Genomic DNA, 24,576 nt, shown 5'->3' on the forward strand with positions numbered 1-24,576 from the left:
TTTTTCTGGTTGAGCATGACTCTAATGTAAATTGTCTCACACAGTATCAATATTTCTTATACAATGGATGCTGCTCACTTTGTATAAAATCACACCCAGTGTGTGATTCTAGGCTAGATAATAACATCAGAAAGAAATTAAAGGTTTAGGCAGATGATCTGGGGAGGAAGTGCTAACAGGTGGTGCTGTAAGAGTCTACAGAATTCTGTAGATGCTTTTACTCACATTCCTCTGCACAGGATTGCTTTGGCAATACCTATCCTTTTTCTGAGTAGGCACCAAAGTTTGATAGTCAGAGCAGAGCAAAGTCTAATAGCACCTATTCTGTGCCTAAATTCACTTGGGATCTTTGCGCTATCTTCTGAATTAAATTCTTAATACTAAGAGTTTTATACACAGCATAAGCTCTGTGTGATGACTCTGAGAAGGAGGGTGGTTCTGGATTCTGGTCCTTACATAAGAAACTAGGTTTGCATTTTTGTGTGGAAAAAAACACAAAGAATGAACAATGCTTATAGCTAAAATGTATTTCTTTATCCCAAGACTGGTGCCCTAACAGAGTCATGCAACAGAGCCATGTTTGCTTTGATCTTTCTTCTTTACCAACCTAGACAGGTTCTTGGCCATCAGAGAATGAAGCCAGGGGTGACACAAAGGGCCTATGCCTCCTTTGTAAAAGCAATGGTCTTCCAACTACTCTACAGCAGCATTAAAAAGCCTGCAGAAGGTCTCTTCCAAGAAGCTCAGTTTTGAATGATTTAGATGGAAAGTTGAGAAGACTCATGGGAACATTGCTTTGCACTTACCATAAACGTTGTTTCTGAGGTCATCAGTAAAAGCTTTAAGTAGACTCTCTGGGAAAAGTGCTGAACCAGCATGGTCAAGGTAAGTAATCCCTAAAATATAAATACAATTACTAATTTCAATTTTTAAAAGATTCAATGCCATTTTTTTCACACAGATTACATTGTGAAGTGCACCGTTCAAATACCTCTTTTCATTCACTAGCAGAAAATTTTAAAAAAAGGATGAAACAATAGAAGGCAAACATTTTGATTACATTTTTGATTAAAAATTATACATTCTGTATAATTTTTAATTAAAACCAAAGAGGTCCTTCCTTTCACACTTAGATTACACAATCCTTGGAAGAGAAAAATCTTGTTTGTTCCGTACAAAACTGAGCAAGCTGGTGTCTTCAGCCATAGTACCTTGCTACTTCTAGGCATTACTTATTATGAAAACTACTATTACCACAATGCTAATAATTATTATTAACAGCAACACCAATAGTGACGTCTCCTTGCTGACAGGTGACGCAACTCTCTCAAGAACTGACAAGACCTAAATCCTTTCCGAAGACCAAAGACAGGACTAGTAGAAGAATTTTTAATGTATTTAATCATGTCTCTTCACTCTGCTGCACTTAACATTCAATTAATTTCTAAAATCTTCTTTTATATTATTAAGCTATTGCAAAACTTTTAAATAATGCTTATTGGAAATGAGGGCTTTTTCATGTTTGGCCATTTTAGATTTCTTAATGTTTAGCAATCATTCTTCCATTTCTCCAGTGTGTTCCATGCTCTTTATTAGTTTTCTCATTTCACTTACCTTAAGTATTTCAACCTATTTCAAATTTTAATAATGATGAATATGATTAAGATTAGAATTTATTAAGTATTTTAAAGGTCTTCCCTTTCCATATGGATTTAAAATTGAGTTAAGCTTTAAATGAGACGTCTTGACACTTGGAAATATATAATATTATATATTATGTCACTGTAGCAGTAATCCAGTGGGTAAAGCTGTGAGGCAGGGCTAATAATAAAACCAATCCAGACACCCACTTCTTCTTTTCAAAAGAGAAGACTCCTCTCCTGCCTTAAGATTTCCTCACTTAGAGTGCCTAGCAGAAGCCAAATTCTTAATGATGGTTTGAAGTCAGACAAGTGTTTTAATGTGCTTCAAGGGGTAGAGCATGGACAAAACCAAGGGTCAGAAAAAAATAAGGGTCAACTTATTAGCTGTACATGTTTTTTTAGGTTTTTACTTATTTAAAAAAGATGAATCCTAGGAAGTTTCTCCCAAGCAGTATGAAGCAGCACACACAAGCACTCAGGGGTCAAAATGCATATGGAGGTCTGTCCTGCTCAGTTCCCAACTGCCGTTCAGCTCTTCGCAGGAATGCAGGGCTTTGCAGAAAGAGAGCACACTGCCCATGGCAGGACACAGCTGGGCCCCTGCCCAGCACTGTGGCACACCTTCTGCCAGCAAGGGGACAGCAGCTTTCCCTCCAGCAGGACATATGCTCCCCATGGCCACCCCAGGACCTGCAGCTTGGCGCCAAAAGCTCTGGCAGGCCCTGAGATGGAGCTAAAGGATGGAGCAACAGCCACAACCTCCACCAGCTCCAACAGCAGCAGTCAGGGCAACAGGCAGCCCACAGTCACTGGCTACAGCTGGGAGAGGTGGGAAAGACAGGATGAGAACGGGAAGAGGCAGCCCTGAGCCAGACACAGGTGGAAGAACTGCTGTCCTGGAGGGAACCACCCTGGCTAACACTCTTCCAACAAAGCCTCCACAGAGGCACCATTTGGCTCTCATGGGCTCCAGGAGCACAGCCAGGTGATGCTCCTCTGGGAGCAGCTTCTGTGTTTGGACTTTTGGCCCCAAGGATGGAGACAGCACTGAAGTCATTGCACAGCCCTACAGCATGAGCAAAAAACAGGCAACTGGCTGAGGCTCCTCAAACACAAACCATCCACTGACAAAGGACAGGCACTTCCCATCCTGACCAACACTCCTGCGAGACAATGTGGACTAAAAGACCTCCAGGTAAAGGCCGCTTAAGTGGTTTTTCAAATTTGATTCCTTATGCAGCTCATGATGAAGAACAATATTGCAGTTCTGTGAAATGGAAGTATAAAAACCAGCTAGTCATTTTTTAAACTCCTCCTCTGGGTATAATACTTTTAAAATCTGTGAGTAAATTTGGCTGAGGAAGGAAATATTATTAATTCTTAAACTTTTATTTTATATTTAATGCTGCTGTTTAATTGAAAACAGAGAACAGCATTTAATACTCTCTCCCACTGCCCAAAAAAAAGAAATGGGCTCTCTCGTCTTTTGAGGCTGCTCTGAAACAAATATCTTCATTGCTATTGCACTTTTATGATGTAGTTTTATCTTGCTGTCTTATTTCAACTAAATTGTATTTTTAAAGAAAAGAAAAAAGAAGTGGCACATGTATAACACAACAGGAAAAAAAACATATTAATAACTTTCATTGTGTTTTTCTCCTGGTTTAATAACATTTGCTATTTCATCTTTATTGAATGCACATTAGGCAAAGAGATTTGTCAGTATATGGGGAACAATACAGTTCCCATTGTTTCACTGTGGTATTTAGTATATAGGCTGTCAGCACTATGAAATTATACTGTTTATGGGAAATACCAGCAGAAAGAAAATATAACATGATCAACCAAAAAAACATTAAAATGCAATATCCATCAGGACATCGTTTCATTGCTCAGGAAAAATGCAAAATTAACTTTTAGTTTAATTTACATACTATTATGTTTGGAGTGTGTAACTGACTTCACTGGTCTAATAATACACCAACTATTTGATAAAATCATATTTTAGAAGTAGTTTTTTTTTTTTTTAATACAAGTATCAAAAACCATGTAATGTGTTGGCATTAGTTATAGAGAGTTATTCAGCTAGAGTATCGGTTCATAAGCTGCAATATTCATATGCTAATATTCTTGCAGATTAATTTTACATGGGGAACTCTTTGGGAACCAATACAGGCCAGTCTGTCCTGCAGAAAAAGCCCCAGCCCAGCTCTCTGATCTCCTTATGCGCTACAGTTCATCTCTTAACATAGCATTTACCATCTCTGTGTGCTCTTGGCCCCTCGTAAAAAAACTTCATGAGTGCACACCTATATACAGCCTCATAAAAGCCAGTTAAACTGAACATTTCTATCTCTTAAAAGGAAAAAGATAATTTAATTTGGAGCATTTCAATATTAGAGTTTAAGGCCAAGTGAGAACACTCAACTGCACAAAAGTCTGAGAACCTGCAAAACATACAAGACAAACTACCAGATTGATTGTTGTGAGCCAAATATCTGCTTCTGACAAAGTACACTTGCCTAAAATGTGACTCCACCTGACTTAAAAGAAATTGAAAGACATCATTTGATGAACTGAAAGTTGAACAAGGCAGTTGCATCTTTACTAAATCTTTTAGTGACTGCTAAGCTGTGTAAATGTCTACCACCCAGAGGATAGTCTAGGGGGAAGCACAGAGAGCCACCCTGGAGGCACTTTCAACAATGGCCTCGTGCCACATGGCACTAAGTGACTAAGGTGTCTCCTACTTCACAATCCACCCATAAACTCATGTCTAGTCACCCAGCTCCTCTCTGGCTGAATGATTTACTACTTTAGTATTATGAAATATGTTCTTCTAATCCTTGAAACTGTTCTTGGTGCTACACATTTCTGAACTTTCTGTCCAAGTATCACTTCCAAAAATAACCAATTTACCTATGCACCATCTGGACACTCTGTGTTCACCTCCTTAACCTTTTGTTATTCTGCGATTCTACTACAGTCACCAAAACAAGCCAACATGAGCTTCACAGGTTATTTCTCACAGTCCTGACACTTCAAAATTCCTGCACTCCAACTGATTACAGGCTGCCAGTTATATTGCCCAAAGCCTCATAATAAAGAATGAAATGTGTAGTTACAAGGCAGCAACTCTACAGAGTCATAAATTTTGATTGGTGGATATAATTGCTATTCAGTAAGATTATATACACAATATTACTTGGAAAGCAGTCACAGAAAATGCCCTAGGGAGAGAATATATATCTTAAGTATGGCAATATTAACAAAACCAGTATGAAATAAACACAAGCTGAAGGCAAAATTAAACATTATCTGTCAAAAGATAAATATCACATTTCCATATACCAAGCCATAAGCAGGAGAAAAAACAAGTGACAAAATAGGGAGAAGTGGGCTCTGCAGAGGTTGTAGACAAGTGTGATTTCATTTGGACACAGAGAGGTTTTAACAGGTAGGATCACACCAGATACCTCAGACTCCTAGAATCATAGAACGGTTTGGGTTGGAAGGGACCTTAAAGATCATCTCATTCCAACCACCCTGCCATGAGCAGGGACACTGTCCATTAGCCCAGGTTGCCTGAAGTCCCATCCAACACTTCAAGGGATGGGGCATCCACGACATCCCTAGGCAACCTGTTCCAGTGCCTCACCACCCTCACATTAAAGAATTTCTTCCTAATATATAAGCTAAACCTAACTCTCTTCCAGTTTGAAGTCATTCCCCCTTGTCCTGTCTTAGGCTGGAAATGGGGGTCTGTATTCTATTCCTAGCTGTTAGAAGTGAGGCAGTTATCTTCTGTTAATTGGGCAGTTTTTCTTTATCTCTTCTACAACCAATCCTCGCTGAGGGGAGATATCTGCTGTTAATGGGCCATTGAGTCTCACTGTATGACTGACAAAATTACATCATCCCATTGTGAGAAGCTCCACCCAGAGGGAGGAGCCAAGCATTCCTAACTGGATATAATAATAGATTTTGGGATACCAGAGCTGCCTTTCCACTGGATTCCCAGAGGAAGACAGGCCCATCTACACCACTACCAGATCTTCAGAGGAAGACTACACCCTTCTGCAGGATCACTGCTTCAACAGAACCACATCTGCCACTCCAGGAGGACTGCAGCCACCATTTCAACTGGACTGCTACCAACACCCTGACCAACAGGGTTTCAGATCATACTCTGACACTGTCAGTGTTGTTTTGTATTACTGCATTGTTTTTTTTATTTTTTATTTTCTTCCCTAATAAAGAACTGTTATTCCTGCTCCCATGTCTGAGAGCAGGAATATTTGCCTGAGAGCCCCTTAATTTCAAAATTATAACAATTCAGAGGGAGGGGGTTTAAATTTTCCATTTCAGGGAGGGGTCCTACCTTCCTTAGCAGATACATGTGTTTTCAAACCAAGACACTGTCACTGCATGCTCTTGTAAAAAGTCTCTCTTCATCTTTCTTGTAGGCTTCAAATACCAGAAGGCTGCAATTACATCACCCCGAAACCTTCTCTTCTCCAGGCTGAACAATCCCAGTTTTCTCAGCCTTTCCTTATGGGAGAGATGCTCCATTCCTCTAATCATATTGGTGGCCTTCTCTAGGTTGCTCTAAGAGGTCCATGTCCTTGCTGTGTTGAGGACCCCAGAACTGGTTGCAGCACTGCAGGGGGAGGGGTCTCAACAGAGCAGAGCAGAGGGGCAGAATCACCTCTCTGATTCTGCTGGTCCTGCTTTGGATGCAGCCTGGGATACAGCTGGCCTTCCGTGCTGTCAGCACACATGTCCGGGTCACATCCAGCTGCCAGGTTATTTTAGTTATCTAAGTCAGATACCTTTAGAGTCAGCTCCTTCTTTCCAGTCACTGTGTAAGACTTAGCTCCCCCAAGGGATGTTCCTAAATTAAATAGCAAAAAGTAGCTATAACTATGTAATGTAGTACATATAGCCTTTCTAAAAGTGCCTGAAGTTCCTGACACAGGGCATGATATGCCTACACACTGTATGGACAGACAGATAAAGATCCTCATTACGCAAAACCATTAATAAAGTGCATTAAAAGGAAACGAAATCCTAATAAGGCTTGAGATTTGCCTTTGGTGGGTATTTTCTGGATTAAACATTTAGTGAATATTTTTGTCTGTACCTTCAGTTCCTTTTTGGCATCGATTTAGACAAACTATCACTTCAGAGTATGTTTTCTCAATAAAAACATGCCTCTCATCTAAACAGTCCTGTTCTGCTAGACAAGGTAATGTTTTATTTCCCTTGCTTAAGGCCAAGGAGCTCTTCAAAAGACCACAAAAGCATATTGCTTGATGGACAAGGCCATAGATGCTCAAAGCCTCCACCCAGAGGGAGTGGAATAGTTAGTGGGAATAGTTAGTATGCAGTTAAAGGAGTTCCTCAGCATGACTTGACTTAATTGCTGCAGGCCTGGTGAAGTAACGCAGCAGTCAGCCCACAGCCATGGGGCATATTCTGCCAGTCCACCAAATTCATCAATTCAAGTAATCACAGTTTGACCCGACTGCCAAATGCTGCTCCACACTGGGCTCTGACCAACCTGGATAATGGTACCAATATTCTAAGGGCTGCTATCCAGTTACTGAGTTCCGTGGGAAAATGGTGTTTAATTAATGTGTTTGAGTGTTTGACTTGATGGACTCATTACAAAAAGCAAAGCATGAAATGTGCAATTACATTTATCCATAATAACTTCCCATTATTTTTTCCATGTGCTATTGGCTTGCATTATTTGCTCTCACTGCATTATTACCTACAGCAAAGTAGGCAGAACATCAAAACCCTTTAAAGAGAATACCACACACTCTCTTTGCTTGCTCTACTCCCCAGCAGGGGCTATACCAACTCCACAAAAGCTCTTTAGGTGGATGAGGTTATTCAGTGTCATTATGCACTGACACTGTTCTATGTACATGAGTCCCTACTCGCAGGTTTCAGTTTACAGCCTAGTGGTTCTGAGGAAGAGGGGAGCACAAAAGAAAGCAATGATTTCACATTTACTAAGAAATCACATCCAAACCTATGTATTCTTCACAGCTACAGAAAAAAATATAAATAAAAACTGCAAGCCATCAAATTTCATCATTTGCCAACTCCTGTGTTAAATGAGACTGCAGGACGGGGATCAATCAGCACTCCCCTTCACCCTTACAGGCCTACATGTAAGGCATACCTTTACTCAGTGCATCACTGGGGCAGGATTAAATATCGACTGCACTCAGTGATGTTATTTCCACGGACAGCTTTAATGGGTTGTGTGAGACTGGTTGAAGTCTTATTTGTGGGCATGAGCCAGAGGTACCCCAGCTTCATACAAATAACTTACTGCAGCCTGTCTCTCTGTCTTTGGATGAAATATACATCACAAGTGATTCATATTCATGCATTTCTTCAAACAACTACAACTTGCTCAGACAGAAGAACAGAATTCACACCTCCCTACAGAAGATATGATCATCTTTCAGTCTCTTTCTTTTTTCCCTTTCTCTCTGATGAAATTGAGCACATGAAAGAAGAGTTGAAAGAGAGCATATTCCCCATTCTTCTATTACCGGAAAATGCTTTTGTTGGTTTTCCAGAACATTTCACAGAATTTACATTTGTGTAGGAAAGAGGCAATTTTGTGTCGGAAAGAGAATTCCCTCTTGAGATGAAAACATGATGACAAAAAACAATGTTTAAGGAATCATAATAACTGTTTATAATAGCGGTCATTACCTAAACATTCTAGTAGCATACTCCTGCTCTTTTTTCTTTCTTTTCTTCCCATGAAACAGCCACAGACTTTAAAAAATGTTTAAAACTGACTTTTCTAGTCAGTTCTATTTCTTGCTCTGTGACCTGAAATAATGGGCTTCATATGAAATCTAGGACAAAACAGTGACTCAATATTCTCTCCAAAATATATAAAATTAATTGTGCAGATATACAGAAAGCCTTTAAAGTTATTTTATGTGTTTCCAAAAGCACTAGAAGATAAATTTAAGTTCAAAACAAAAGCCAACGAGTAACCCTTTTCCCTTAAAATTCATTTCATCACACAGAAATAATTCTTTATGAGCTTCTGGCAGCTGGAGCCTTGGGTTGAACTTAAAACCATAGCAATAATTAAAAACCCACATGAGAACTAGTACACACCATGAACACTCAATGATAGAGAGCAAAAATCAATTTTCCCCACTGTTGAGGCCCTGCAGAAGTGCCTCCTGGCCATCATTCCTTCCCAATGACAAGACCACATTAACGCCTTGTTTGGCAAATGTACCAGTACTTCTCTCTGCTGCTTTTTCTGGCAAAGAAGCAAGGCTGCTACTGCAAACCAGTGGTAAAGTTATTCTGCAATGGAAGTTCTTCACACAAGGCTCCCCACAGACATTTAGAGCCCCTGATTTCCTTCTACAATCCAGCAAAAAGTCCAGGAACAAATAGTGAAGATCAATTTCAGGGATGTAAGAATACGTGAAGCATAAATTTCCGTTCAGCATCAATTTGATCTTTCAGGGAAAAATATGTAAAACTAAATGACCACATTACCAAGAGGAACTGTGCATAAATTCAAAGACTGTGGAATGAAGAGTGTGAGTGAGGCCTTTAGCAAAAGCCATACTCATAGGATGGGAGGTCTATGAAGTTTCTCCTGGCCCACAGTGGGCAGTCCTTTGCTACAAGAGTCATCAGCTAAGCTACCTCCCTATTAAAAACAAGCAGGTTGTTAGTCCATTTGCTCAAACCAGAACAGCGCTTCAGAATTGCGTCTTCCTAGTAAGAAACTACATCTCAACCTCTAGACTGTTTTTCCATGATTAGTGTATTCTCATATTTCCCATGTCAGCGTTGTTGTGTTTTAATATCTATCTTCAGCCACTCAGCTTTAACAGGTATTGCTCCCTTGACAACTCAGTAGCACCTCTCCACCTGCTCTGGCTAAAACTGCAGTGTTCCTTTATTCCTAATAAATGGGAATTCCAAAAACTTATTTAAATCCCAGCCATACACCTTCCAGCTGGGAGCAACAGGGAATTGGAGAGCAGGAGTGGGGGAGCAGAACAGGCATTCCAGAAGATGATCTCAGAATTTTGGAAACCTAGAGTAAGTGTCCCTAATTTTACTGGAAAAATACCTCAATAGACCAACACATCCAGATTTCTTGGGTTACACTCCTAATTGTTATTCCTGATTTACACTCCTAAATTATTGAAGTGTAGTGAGAAAAATACCCCAGTATTATTAAACCAGGGAGAAGTTTCAAGGCTTGAAATGCCCATATATAATGCTTGACAAAGATCTCCTGTATCTCCTTTTTACCAGTGAGCAGCTGTCAACAAAAAGTGAAACCACACACACAAGAATGTGAAGAAGAATGGTGTGTAAAAATGTTATGTGTAGGAGTTTCAGTATCACTACTGAGAAAATACTTAAGACTTAATACAAACAATTTATTTTTCATGAGGCAGAGAAAACACTGAGATTTCATTAGGGAGATAGTAAGTATGCATGAAAAACTATGTATAACTTTTCTTCTGCATATGTATTGGGTTAATCTAGACATTTTTCCATCATAAAACCTTTTGGCTCCAAGTTCCCACAGATTAACTTATACTTTAGAGCAATTTGATCCAAACTGCTCTCTCAGGGGAAACTATTCAACTATAAACAGACCAACCTAAAAGGTAAGATTATACTCAATTGCTTAACCTCTACTGAAGTTCATTGCGCACATTAGGTATGCAGATATCAACAACAGAACTCATGAAAAAGTCTTATCTCCTATTTAGGGATTTTTTTAAAAATAAGAATTATTTTGTAAATTTGTTGAGGATTGACTGTAATTTCTTGATACCTCCACAAAATTGTAATACTTCAGTACAAAAAGCATCTCCTAATTGGAAAATAAAATTGTTTCCACTCAAAAAAATATAACGGACACAAGTTTCTGTAAATAAAATTTAATATGTATGCAATTAAACATTGGCATAAATGTTCTGTTACTACCTTATTTTACTCAACCTGAATTAGTTTCCACAGGTGATCTTCCATTTCTTAGGGGTATTACCAAGCATAGATTCAAATACCCAACAACCATTTTCAGAAATGTTCTAGGAATGAAAAAATACATTTACCAAAAAATACTGGTATAGGAAACAAAATTTTTAAATTCTGAAACAGTTTGGCAACTGTGGAGATTTGTCAACTAGTTCTGACAAAAAATACCAGCTTGCTAATGAGTAGGTCTGAAAACAGTAGTATATGAAAGAAATCCTACTTAACAGACCTGCTTTAAATACAAATAACAGCATGCAGCTTCCAGATATTCAATTTATTTTAAAGTTCCCTGATGTCCTTATTAAAGGTTTCTAAAAGAAAACTAAAAATCTCTTGAGCTATTGGCACAAACATTTAATTTACAACCATCTTCCTTAAAGAATGGCTAGCAGGTGACACAACTTCTCCAAGTTTGGTGATTACTTTGAATCTGACTTTGGGCAGCAACAATCCACCGTTGGACGCTGCCATAAAGCTGTTTAGAAGGAGGAGTTTTTGGCCCTTCAAGAGACATTACCTTGCATGGGTGCAGATACTGCACCTTCAGAAGATAGGCTCTCTGAACTCAAAGGGCTGCAACCCAACAACAAAACTCTTTTCCAAAGTCCAGTGACTCGAAAGGACCCCATGCAGAGTCTGATTGCATTTCTGCTGTACTACAATGAATAACCAAAGCAGAATTTTGCTTCAGGTCACAGAGACCTCAGCTCTGCAAAGAGAAACAAACTCCACTCAAACATGAGCGCACATGTCCAGGTTTCCAGAGCCTTGGAAGTAAGTCTGAGTTGAACCATTAAAAAATACACTATAGCCAGCACTTCCTAAACATACTGCACTGATTGCCTTTCTGGTTCCAGGCCAAGTTAAAGAGCTGGGTTACAATCTTCGCAGAAGCCCAAATCACCTTTGAAACAAGTGAAATTTTCTTTTCTTTAATCAAAAGCATTGGAGTGCTGTCATGGTTAGACGCTGGCCCAATGCCAGTGCCCCCATGAAAACCCATCTTCCCTGGTGTCTGCTGTGAGATGTGATCAGAGACAGAGCAAAGCAGGCCTCCACTTGCAAACAAGAAAAAAACTTTATTATCACACAATTACAATAAAATGAACACACAGAGCAGAATGGAAAACCTTTTAAACATTTCTCCTCCCCCCACTCAATTCTCACAGAATAACACAAAACCTTAGATCTTAATCCAGTCCATCACCCTTCAGATAATCAACTCAGTCCATCTCCACCCTTCCGACAATCACTTCTCATTTCATCAAGGAGAGAAGGAGCCCTCCTTGTGCCACCACAGGTAAATCCCCGTCACTCAGCAACTACACGTCGTGACTTCTTCCTTCCATGTTCAGTGCTCTCACCACTGCACATGGACCAGAGCTGCTTTTAGGGTTTCCCCTTTCAAGGATGCCTTGCCCAGTTCCAGAAGAGAACGACAGTCTCTCACCTTTTCGGGACACCAGTCCCCCCCAATATTTCACCCCCTGGGGCCGAGGGGTCTCACCAGCACTTCATCACCTGTCGTCTCCGCTCACATCACTCCTTTGGCGCCGCCTCCCCCTAAAATGCAGTCTCTGTATTACAGGAGAGGTTCTATCCATAGCTATACAAGAAAAGTCCAGCCAAAAGCCACTCCATCATCTCCTCCACCTAGGATTCTCTCAACTTCTCTCAATCGCTCTTCACTTACACAGCTTTCATCACACCTGCACATTTCTTCTTATCCGTTTCTCTCTCCTTCAACTCCCGGAGGATCAGCATTTGCCAGGTTTCCACCGTCCCACAGAAGGGTTAAAATCACAGTCTCTGCTCATTTCGAACTCCCACACTAGCTCTCCGCTGGGCACGCTTCCCCAGGCCCCCCCACTTGTCTTCCTCGGCCAGGCCGGGTAAGTTCAAGATAGCACTGGCACCTCTCTCTCACTCTCTCTCTCTCCTGAGGAAGGGGGGGCTGCCCGCTGCCTCTCTGAGTTCTTCCATCTCTGTGGGGAACTCACTCTTGACTGAACCATCGCCTCCCGTCCTCTGCCAAGGCTCCGGCCTACCTCCCTTGGCCGCATGGCTTTCCCCTCCCCCGCCCAGCCCGAAGCCGGGCAGGGGAGGTCTGAACTCTCCTCCGACCGGAACCAAAAGAGAGACGATCCCCTGGGAGCTCCTCGCTTTTAACCCCTGTGTTCTCAGAGGCGGATCCATATCCTCAATGGTCAAACCAGGTGCCAATATCCACATCTGGGCACCTATTGGTTTGACCACTACCACCTCCCAAAAACTCATTTCCTCTCAAACCACGACAAGTGCTTATACAGCTGTATCTTCATCTGGCACCTACAAAACATTTTCAGTCTCTAGGGTATGCATGCAATCTCTAAAAGTCTAGGTATCTATTTTAAAAGCACAACATTTGTAATAACCCACAGACAAGAGGAGTAGGGGTGCTGTAATAACAGACAAAAGTAATAGAATCTCAAAATCACACAAATCAATTTACGAGAGGCAGTTACATCAAATGAAGAACTGCTCCAGAGGTGTGTTTAAGGCATCCAGGTGATTCTTTATTTCCTCCTAGCACATATTATACACCTTTATTTACAAATATGCACAAATGTGCCTGTGTATGCAGTGCTGAGACGGGTATATGAATATATGTAAATAAATACCCCCTTTAGAGGATAATTAGTGTTTTCTTGTTGCTTTTCATAGCAGAACATAAGGAAAAACAGATGTGAGCCTGAAGACTCTCTTCCCTTACAGCTCTTTTCCACTTTCTCTTCTGTAGCGCTTCTCCAATTGTACATTTTGGTATTTTTGGCAAACTCATAACCTAGAAGCCATCACATCTGCTTTCAATTAAAATCAACGTCTACAGAACACCATCAACACTCAATAAAAACAAAACCAACTTTCAGTAACAATACGCTAACCCCAGTTACCAGTACCTTTGCAGACTCAGACACATCTCTAATCTGAATAAATTTGCATCCACTATAGAATTCCAGTACTGGGGACTGAGTTCAAATCCTGCTCAGTTTAATGCAAGTCTACTCAGTCAACTACGCCTTTGCATCTTTGTTTATCAGAATGCTTTATGTTTAAATGAAAGTAGCATTTGAAGAACCAGTGAAGTTAGTCAAATTTAAGTTAGTACCAAGAGATATAAATATCTGAGCATCATAAAAACCCAATGACAGCCTGACACTCCTGATATAAATATACAGATTTTCATTTTTGGTAGGAACCTTATATTGGATACCTTTGGCTACAAAAATGAGTTTCACCATTCTTCCTTTTTTTTTTTTTTTAATGGACCCAGCAATAAAGCAATTACTACATCATCCGAGTTTTATAAGCTTCACTAGGTCATAATATAATTTCTCTCAAACATAGCACTTCTTTCAATACTAATGACTTTCAAAATTAAAGAGAATTATAATTTCATCATAAATTATTCAAAGTACTAAATACAAATGGCCTCATTAACACTTGTAAAATATTATGCATGGGAAAACAAATATTCCAGTTTCCCTAATCTCTGAAGTCTGAGCTTAAATTCACAACTCTGCCCCAACACCAGCTATTGCAGTTTGCCTCAGAGCATCCAAGAAAACATGATGTATTTAAAAATCAAGGTCTTCCCCCACAAGCTGTATAATACTTGAATAAATGACAAGACCAGACACAACATTCATACAATATATCTCACTCAGTTTCTGAGACAAGATACTTGAAAATGCTACCTAGATAAAACTACAGATGGCATATACACTTCCAGAAGTGACTACAGTCACTCGGATTCCAAGTATGGGTAGCAATTCCCTATGTGGAGCCTCCTCCACACCTAGTACAGTCACACGGAAGTGCTAGAGCTACTGGAATTCCTTAGGCAGGCCAAAGGCTGCTCTTTCTTCACAGACCATTTCTACAGATGCTGTAAAAGCAGGTGGCTGAACACCCTCATCGTTACACGGGCAGAGGCTGTCTGGTGACACATGAAGAGTTACACAAGTGAAGAAATTCAGGAACTGATTCCATAACATGAAGTGAGAATAGAGAGGAATTTTAAGTGAGGTGAGAATTATTTATGATGATTAATCATTTAATTAATAATGAACATTATTACCATAATTGGAAAAGTAATTTGCTATTATTTCAAAGCTAACTTATGCACTGTTGATTTTCAAAAACATCCTCAGACTAGACTAGAGGTATATAGAGTTGCTATAACTAGAGGTAACATCTCAGAATAGTACTGAGCTTCTGTAATGAGTTCTTTTTATATCCTCAAAATTTCTACTTTTTGTTGAATTTGTGCTTGCAGACATTTTATTACCATATGCCCCAAAGCAAGTATGTTTAAGGCAACAATAGCACATTTGGTTCCCACAACTTGCATTCTAAAGCTACTTATTAAGATGAAATAAACTTGTAATTCTGTTTATTTTTAGCAAAACTGCATGAACATTTTTCACCAGGAAAAACCTAAGTACATCAACACCACTTTCTAAAATAGTGAGTCAAGGTTCCTAGTGGAGCACAGAACCTTGCCAAGCCAAGGTAGGGATCACAGCTTTGGAAACTATAAGGGAAAGGAGCATACCTCTAAGCAAAGGAACAACAAAATCAGACTGGTTAAATAAAAATTTTAATTTTAAAACTAGTATGTTAGCGTGCCCTCATTTGTGTCTTTAATTAAAGCTACCTCAAGAAGGATCCAATTTCTAAGAAACTGTAAGAACTATTGTAAATCTGGTTCAGTGAGATATCTCAATCTGCCCACCACATTTCAAATTAGACTATTAAAAATTCTAACAACTAATGGAAAAAAAATATGGGTCACAATACCCTGAAACAGTGGTAACTCGAAGAATGCATCTAACTCAGTGCATACAACAATTGGTTCTACATGTTTCATTCCAGATCTATTTGCTTTCCAAAACTCCTCTCCAAGCTTGTGCCATAAATACTGGAATGCAAACAATCCCAATTATGTCCAGATAATCACCACCATAACAAAATTAATGGCTCCCCAATAGTAAAGCAAGAATGAGCCCAGGCAATCAGCTGCACAGAGTGCTGGTTTCATGTGAGATACCTGCATTGAGGAAGTCTGTTTCCACATGGAAAGCAAGTATTCCTCAATATTTTGTAGACACCAGATATCTGGTACTTTGCCTCCATAGAAGATTAGGATAAAGTCAACCTTCTGAGATCAGTCATTGCACAGTGTATATAGAGTATTTTATTTTTTACTACAGGGCTTCTCTTTTCCCATTTCTTCTGACTGAGAGACAAGAAAAAAGGTATTAAGGGCAAATTTTTTTTCCCATGCCTACTCTGTGCTCTTTTTTCCCCTATTCCCCTTCCAATTTGAAACAGTTTTCTTGCTTCTACTATGAAAGATGATGCTTTTTGTTCTCACCACAGTGAGAATAAAATTCACAGATTTAGAGAGAGACACCCATTTATTTATATTTTTTGTCTACATTTGTATATATACACATTGTAATGACTGCTCAGTGAAAAGACAATAAGAAACAATCAGTTTTGATAGGAATAGATTCTTCCCTATATAGGTTTTTTTTTTGTTTGTTTGTTTTTTTTTCTAGTGTTTCTTTTTTTTCCTAATATACTACTGTCTATAAGCCAGGAACCCCAGCTAACATATATCCAGAGAGTGTTAGACTAGACTGCTGTTTTCTTCTGAATCATTCCACATGGAATACACCATGCAGTGAAGCAGATTCAACATAGGCAACACTGGCTATATCTCATTTGAATTAAGAACCTAAACAGTAAAGTTTCTTTTCTGGATTCAGCTACTTCTGTTCTACAACTAAGGAGAAATTCAATCTACAGTAAAAAAACAAAACAAAAAACCCCAAACCAACCAACTAATCAAAAAAACCCCAAAACAACAAAAGAATGCCCAAACAAACTAACTAAACAAAAAAAGGACATATGTAGTGACTAGAATGACCACAAGTTCTGTAGCTAGATTATAAAAAAAACAACCAATCAAGCAAACACCAGATACACACAGAATCTCTTATACTAAAGTAAAAGACCCAAGAGACTCCCTTCCATGCTTCACCCCTCATACCTAGAAGATTTTTATATTATGAATACCAGTTTTAATCATTTGAGAATTTCTCATGCTATTTCAATACATGTAACAATCCAAATATTTTTTTTAATACACGACACATTCTCTAAACATAAAATTTAGGAAGCATTTGAAGAAGTGGGAACTAGGCAAAGACAGGTTTTCCTCAAAATTTCTGAATACCTCACTCTTTATAAATAATTTCACATATAAGATTGAGGAGAGATCATTGCAAATTAACAGCTATTTGATTAGTTTAGTGCCTGATCACATTCCTACAACTAGAATGGATGAAAACAAAAGTGATGGATACTAGAGGCTGAATGTATCCACAAGGTATACAGCATTCAGATTTGAAGATCTGATCAGATACTTCTGGAGACATGACAGCTGTCATGAGATTATTTGGTACTGTTTCCCCCACTTCAGTGGCACTGAAGTTTATCCAGAAAGCATTGCAGTGTAATCCTTGTGACACTTTACAAGTACACCTATCCTTCTCTGTAGCTGCAGAAATGAAAGAAAAACTGAATAAAGTTTGGATGGTAACAGCTCTTTAATCTCACAGGAGCTGTCACATTCAATGATGCAAAGCCTGGAAAATCGACTGAGTGCCTTCAAACAAGCATTACACACTGTGAACTCGACATCCAAAGGAAAGGAGGCTTTCATAATTTTTCATAATTTTTTATTTTTTTCATAATTTTTTAAAATGTGTAACTCTAGCACTCATGATCTAAAAAGCCTGATTTGCCTTTCATTATTGCTAATCAGGATATAAATATTCCAACAAAAGCCGGTGTTTTTAGATTTGACACTGGGGGCGCTGAGAGGGGAAGACTTCTCCAACCCTTGAAAAACACCAGCTTGAAAGGAAATTCACAAAAATAAAGTACTGAACTAACTCATTAGAATTTATACTTTTTCATCATTCATGAAATACTCAGCCTCATAGTATTACAGGCTTCTAAGGACAACGAAGAGGATGAGTTGTAAGAGAGAAGTAGATGGCTTCAATCCCTAGACAGCATCTTCCTGCAGTAGCCTCATCCTCTGGGCAAGATGATATTGAAGAACAAGGGATGGAGGGATGATTTGTTTTTACACAGCATACATCTCAAAGGCTGCCCATAGTGCCACATGAAGGGTTTGTCTCCTGTCCTCCTGTCTGTCCCAGTGGATCAGTAGAAGCTGGGGCCATGTCCGTGCTCCCTAGAAGGCAGCCCTGATTCCACAGCCCTGTGGTGCAGTGATGCTTCCTGTGCTCTGCAGATGAGCTTCACCAAGCCTGAACATGAGGCAGCTCCTAACAGACCCATCATGACTTAGTCACTCATTCACAGAAGTTTGGTTTCTTTCCAATCCGTATTTCATGACTAAAGATCAGTTTAAATTCTATTTTCCAAATTAATATACTTAGTCCTCTACAGAAATAGAGGATGGAAAGTTTAAAGCTCAACTTTAAAATAAGCTGTTGAAGTTATTATTGAAACAGCTCTTTGTGACAGGAATACTGAATATTTTAAAAGCTTATTTTTTGACCAAGACCTCGTTCCCCCTTCTTCATGCCCTACCTCTTTCTTCAGCTCAGTGTTTTTACAGCGGCTTTGAGGAAGGTAACTGAAGTGACTTGAACTCTTGATCAACCCTTCTCTAGGAAAATATTTAACAGCAACAAATCCTAAATTGTTAGTATTTGAAAGGAAAAGAGGTGCTTCCCAAGGAATAGACTTCCTTTACGTTGGAGTTATAGTTGCAGTGCTCTGTTCATGGGAGAACCACTTCAATGCATGGTAATCTCTTCCATGCTGTAGAGCCATTAGCTATGTTAGAGTACATCAGCAGCTGCTGTTCTAATTGATGAAAAGCTAAATTTCCATGTAACCCAAAATCAGAACCTTTACTCTTTCTGCAGAAGAAAAACAAATCAATATTGTTCTGATCATTAGAAAAGTTAACCTATTACTCTGAAAGTGACCCTGAAGGACAAAGAACAGATAAAGCTGCTGGTGCTATGACTTTTTAATAAAATTCCAGTTTAGAGAGTTTCACCTGAGCATGAATTTTGAATAGTTTCACTGAAATCCACAACTCATTTATCAAAAAACCCTCAGATTTATAGCTATGTTTTCAAGACCTATATCAAAGACAATGAGGGAGGGAGGGGAGGAAGGAAGGAAGGAAGGCAGGAGGGAAGGCAGGCAGGCAGGCAGGCAGGCAGGAAGGAAGGAAGGAAGGAAGGAAGGAAGGAAGGAAGGAAGGAAGGAAGGAAGGAGATTCTCACTAAGACTCCAGCTTTGCAATTTAAGATTGCTTTTGGGGATATTTAATATATACAGAAAGTGATTTTACAACTGTCATAGTTTTCTCCTTCTGTATTTCTGATCTTGGTGAGTTTGGAGTGATACTGAGACAATTCACAAATGAAATGTTGACTAAAAAGCCAACAATTTGTAAAAAGAGGGCTTCGTTTCATTACCAGAAAAAAATCTGTCAGGGACATGCACCTCAGCCACACCAGAAGTGGGAAAAACTAAATGGAGTTTGTGGATCCCAGTCACATGGGCTGCTCTGTCACCAGGAAAAGTGAGCTGCAGTGCAGTTCAGAGGTGTCACACACTTATTTCCTTAGTCTATCTTAAAAGTATACCTTTTGATTCATCCCTTAAAGGTTATTTTTGCATTTTAATATCTCTTGCATGTAATTTCATGCTACCCAAATCATAGCTTACATGGTTTTTAGTTTATTTCTTATGTAGTCCAGGTCTTCCAAGTTGCTTCTGATGAATTTAAATGACACATATTTTCATGCACTTATAGTGGTATTAAATGATCTCCTTTTTAGAAGGGCAAAGAGTCCTCCCACATTTGTGATATCAGGCTGTCTTGGCAGTGTTGTACCTGCCACTAAATATCCATGCTAAGGTAGTAAGAAGAGGAACATTATCATATTGCTACACTTCATGACAACCTTCCATGATATCAAAGAACCATAGAATTTTTAAGGTTGGAAAAGACCTCCAAAGTCATTGACTCCAAACTGTGACCAATCCCCACTTTGTGAACTCAAGCATAGCACAGTACCACAATCCAGTCATTTCTTCAACACCTCCAGGGATGGGGACTCCGCCACTTCCCTGAGCAGCCAATTCCAATTCTTCAGGAAATTACTCATTAATCAAATGCTTCATCTGTTGTGAACACAAACTCTATGACCAACCAAACTCTATGACCAACAATTACCTACACACAGTTTTGTCTAAACATTAGTTTGATCAGCTTCCCAGCTATGCAATACCAACGACTTTGTGTGTGGAGGAGAAAACAACATGTCTGTGGATGGTAAAAGCTTCTTTTTCATGCAGTCTTTCTACATGAAATAGCCCTTTTTTGGGGGGGGCATTCAGTCTGCTAGGCAGAGAATTCTTGCTAGGTATCCACTTTCATTTATCTTTTTTCATCCAGTCTCATGAGAAGGCAAGGTGCATTATCAAAGCAAATTGTCCATCACAGCTGAGATTGGGGAATGTATTACGAAAAGAAATGCCACTCTGCTCACTGGGCTAAAGTGATTAAATATATAAGAAATATTTCCTTGTATGTGATGAATCAAAGATGATGACAGATTTAAAGAAAGTTGTATTCTGCCAGAGCAGCCAAGTAACATTTTGCTTTTAGACAATTCTAACTGTTTAACATTAAAATAAATTATAGGCAGGCATACAAATAATAAAAATGCAACTCTGAGACACATTTAATAAGCTACACTCCTCAATAAATTGGGAAATGTATGGCACAGCAGATGAACAGGGTATTTTACTCAACAGCAGTAAAAAGCTTTTTTCTTCCTTTTTTCTAAAGAAAAGCAAAATATGCTAGAACTCGTTGCTGATATCATCAGTTCCAAATTACTGAATTATGACATCTTTAATGTGCTGTGTGGCACAAACATAAACATGCAAAAAATCCTGGGCTTCAATTTCTTCCTCTGGAAGAAATTACAGGAGAAACTTTCTGATGACTGTGTAACTTCACCTGACCCGTTCATAAGTTTGCAAAGGGGTACACACAGTGATATTTGGTGTTTAATTGTGCAGTAATGAAGTTAATTCACACACCATTAATTTAATTAATGAATATTTCTTCAAATAAGCTTCCTGTCATCTTTCCAAATTTTAATTTGGAACATTATTCTGCACATTGGTAGAAGAAATAAGCTTAGTGTATAATCATCCCTCACAGCGAACGATGTCACCAAAATATCACATCCTTGTGATCACATCTCTCTCTTTTAGGAAAACTGTGACAAAACCCCTGTCCAGTTGTGTTCTTAGCTTTCTTTTAAAAGCATTTTAGATCCTGGTGCTCCAGGGACTAATCTGAATGAGCACAGAAACATCTGTTTCTTACTTCTCATGTGAAAGCCATATTCCCATGAGTGAGTCAGGACAATGCTGAAAGCAAGAAGGAGAAATAAGACTGTGGAGGAGTAAGCCTTGCCTTCCAATTTAATACATGTATTTCACATACTGGGGGGAAAAAAGAGCAACTCTGCACCTTCCTGCATGCCAGTCTTACAGAGCTGCCTACCTGGGGGGCACATCCCCACCGCAGGCATCTCACAGACCATTGCTTCTCTACAGCAGAGCAGAAGGTGAAGAGGCAAAGAGCACGAAGGCATAGGATCTATCTGGGCTGATACAAATACTGGCAGGAGCCTAACAACTTGACTCATTAGCAATTAAACTAATTAAGTCTGACTTTTGAATGCTTTGTGGCCTGTCTTTACACCTCCCTGCCCTACTATAGCTGTTTCTCTGTAACTTTGACCTCCCTGCCCCACACCTTCAGTCTTGACACCACCCTTTTCCTAACTGCCTCCTCAAAACATATTCCCTTCTACCAAATGTGACAGAAACCAGTCAGTGGTTCTCAATATGCAGACATGGTAACATTAATAGCATGATTAACTTTGGAAGAGAAAATAATTATACCAACCCCAAGGTGACATATTCTTAAAAATAATTTTATTTTGTTTTAGTCCCCTTTTCAAGTTCAGGAAGCAAAACAAAATAAAAGCCCACCTTACAAGTACTTTAGTGTCAGTCACACAAAGGAAAACAGCTGCGTTGATGGCTTGGGCCAAGAACCACAAGTTATAAAAAGCCTGAGGCATTTGGACACTCATCCTATTTCCGAAATATCCTCTCTGAGTTAAGCATCCTACTGGCTTCCTGTTCACCAAACACATTGTCTGTCCACATATTTATGAATCTCATATCCCTGCTTTTTACTATGCAGTGTTCTGCAGTATGGCTTTCCTAAATTCAATGACAGTCTCTTCACATCCAAGCAATGCCTCTGCAGCAGCTCTGTGATACCAGGCATGCAATGAATCAATACACATCTCACATACAGCAACATCACAACAACCCAAGAGGACAAACAGAAGAATCTAAGAGGATGCAAAAGCAACAGAAGGAAGAAAGCTGCCAGCCCAACCAGCACCAAAGAAGACTCCAAGCATGTGCATCCCTTTATTGCTCTTCAGTCCAACCTTTTATACCCTTCATCTTACATTCCTTACACCTGTGTGCCCTCTGTGCCCTTTGGTGATTGGTCAGCACACCTCGGCACTCCATATCCCATTGCTTCCAATGCTGCTCTCCTGTCCTGCACAGCTGTAGCCATTGGGGATGAGGCTCCACCACAGCCCCACTCCCAATTGTCCCAAAATCTGCACCTACAATAGAAAGCAGCACTGATGTGGTATTTTGTAGGAAAAAGACACTGGTGCTTTTCCAATTTTTGAGTAAGAGATAAAAAGTATCTTGTGCTCTTCTAAGTGGAACATCTGCCTGTTTCAATACTTTCAAGTACTAATATACAACTTGTACAGGCATTAATTTTGAAGATAATGTATCTTTTAATTAAAAGTGCAACTTTTTAGAAAATGGGTGGATGATACCCTGCAGCATCTGTGGAGTTCCATAAATTATCTTCCCAAGTCTAATATTTTTTCACATCTACATATTGACTTAAAACATTTAATGTCTATATATGATTATTTGTTCTTGTAAATAATCTAGTCCCAACTGATTAACTTATCTTTTCTAAAATACCACTGAATATTTGGAGTTCATGCCAGCTGTATAAAGTTTATAGGGTTTGGGACTTTGCTTTCCTGCTCCACATTTCTTTTTTTTTTCCACTGACTAAACTTCAAAGTAGCTAACACTGTTTTCTATGCTGAAATATTACAATGACAATATCATTGACTACTCTTCATTTAGAACTATGTCCATCATTAACAGCAACTGAAGGATCAGTGCTGCACACAGTAGACCATCTTATCAACCCTGAAATGCAACGTAAAGAATTCCTTTGCACTACTTGTTACTTCTGTGTAGGCAGAGGAAAATTAATCTGAAACCTGAAACTAACACACAGCTATTGTTACTGCATTTGGGACTAAACACGCTTTATGCTCAACACATGCTTCCTCTTTGATATCAGTTCTTTAGATAGGAGCTTATGTAGATAACTGCTGCTGTCTTGAAATCACCAGGAAGCGTTAAGGCTTCACATGAGCATACGTATGTGTTATTTTTACAAAAGAATTGTCGACAGTTGTGCAGTTACACTTTCCATACTGCAGCTTCTTTTCACAATACTTTCTCCACCCACTGAGTGTATCTTCCCAAAAGCCTTCTAGCATTTCAGACTGCCCAACAGCAGCTTCCTTTGACAATTTTTTTGCTTTCTTTTCCCTTCCAAATAAAAATAAATAGGTGTTTCACAAAATCAAATCATATTCTGGTGGAGAGGCTACAGAGAACAGGAGCAGGACACCAGAGATCTCACAGCCACTGAGGAGAGTGAAAGGGCCTCAACAGTGGTAGAAAGAGGCGCTTGCAGCTTTAAACACCAAATGGAAAGGTTTAGAAGATTTTTCCTCTGTTCAGGATGAGCTAGAGATATGGAAACTCAGACTTTTTCTCCAGCACAATTATCATCTCTTCTAGGCTATACAGGATCTTCCAGTGAGACAACAAAAAGCAGCTTCCTCCTTCCCCTACACATTGGTTTTGCTGCCTTTGTGTGGGAGAGGCAAGCACTGGATTAACATTAACATATGCCAGTATCTGCATGTGGGAGAAATAATTTGCCCTTTCCAGGAGATGATGTCTCAACTCTGCCCAGCAATGGGTGGGTGTGCTTCAGGGAATTCACAGTAAGCACTGCACCTGACCATAAAATGGCACATGCCTTGTTTCTGGTTTATGATAGTCTTCAGACAAAGATTAATTAAAATAAACTTATCCCTCACTATCAAACTGTTTTTTACAGAATAAGATCAATTTTTCTCCTTGGTCAAAGCCCAATACTGCTCAAAGAACTTAAAGGATTGCTGAAAACTCAGTCACTTAGTCTTCAAGAATAAGAAAAAAATGAGATTAAAAGGAAAAGATTCATCCATAGATAAAAATTACTAATAGTTAAGAAATCAGCAGAGTAACACGTACACATATAGAAGATAACTACCGAATTGAACAGAATGGTCTTACAAAAAGCAAAACAAAAGAAAAACAAGCAAACCAACACCCCCAAAAGCAGTCATTTTAAGATGAAAAAAAAAATTTCTTTTCTTTTTTCTTTTTTTTTTTTCCAAAATAAAGAAAAAGCCTCAGGCACAAGACTGGTAGAATTTCTGGTTGACAAGGCAAGCCTACATTTGCAGTCAAGAGGTGAGCACGACTCTTG

At 39.2% G+C, this 24,576-nt stretch overlaps 1 protein-coding gene across 1 annotated transcript in view; it reads right to left on the reverse strand.

The window, feature by feature from the left end:
- The window catches only part of MOCOS (molybdenum cofactor sulfurase), a 212,404-nt gene that overhangs the window by 183,226 nt on the left and 4,602 nt on the right, over positions 1 to 24,576 (reverse strand). The window contains exon 2 of the mRNA XM_038126791.1: positions 807 to 896. Coding sequence (XP_037982719.1) covers positions 807 to 896 — 90 coding nt within the window. The remainder of the gene's footprint in view (positions 1 to 806; positions 897 to 24,576) is intronic.

Source organism: Motacilla alba, chromosome 2 (genome assembly GCF_015832195.1).
Source record: "Motacilla alba alba isolate MOTALB_02 chromosome 2, Motacilla_alba_V1.0_pri, whole genome shotgun sequence".
Classification (NCBI taxonomy): domain Eukaryota; kingdom Metazoa; phylum Chordata; class Aves; order Passeriformes; family Motacillidae; genus Motacilla; species Motacilla alba.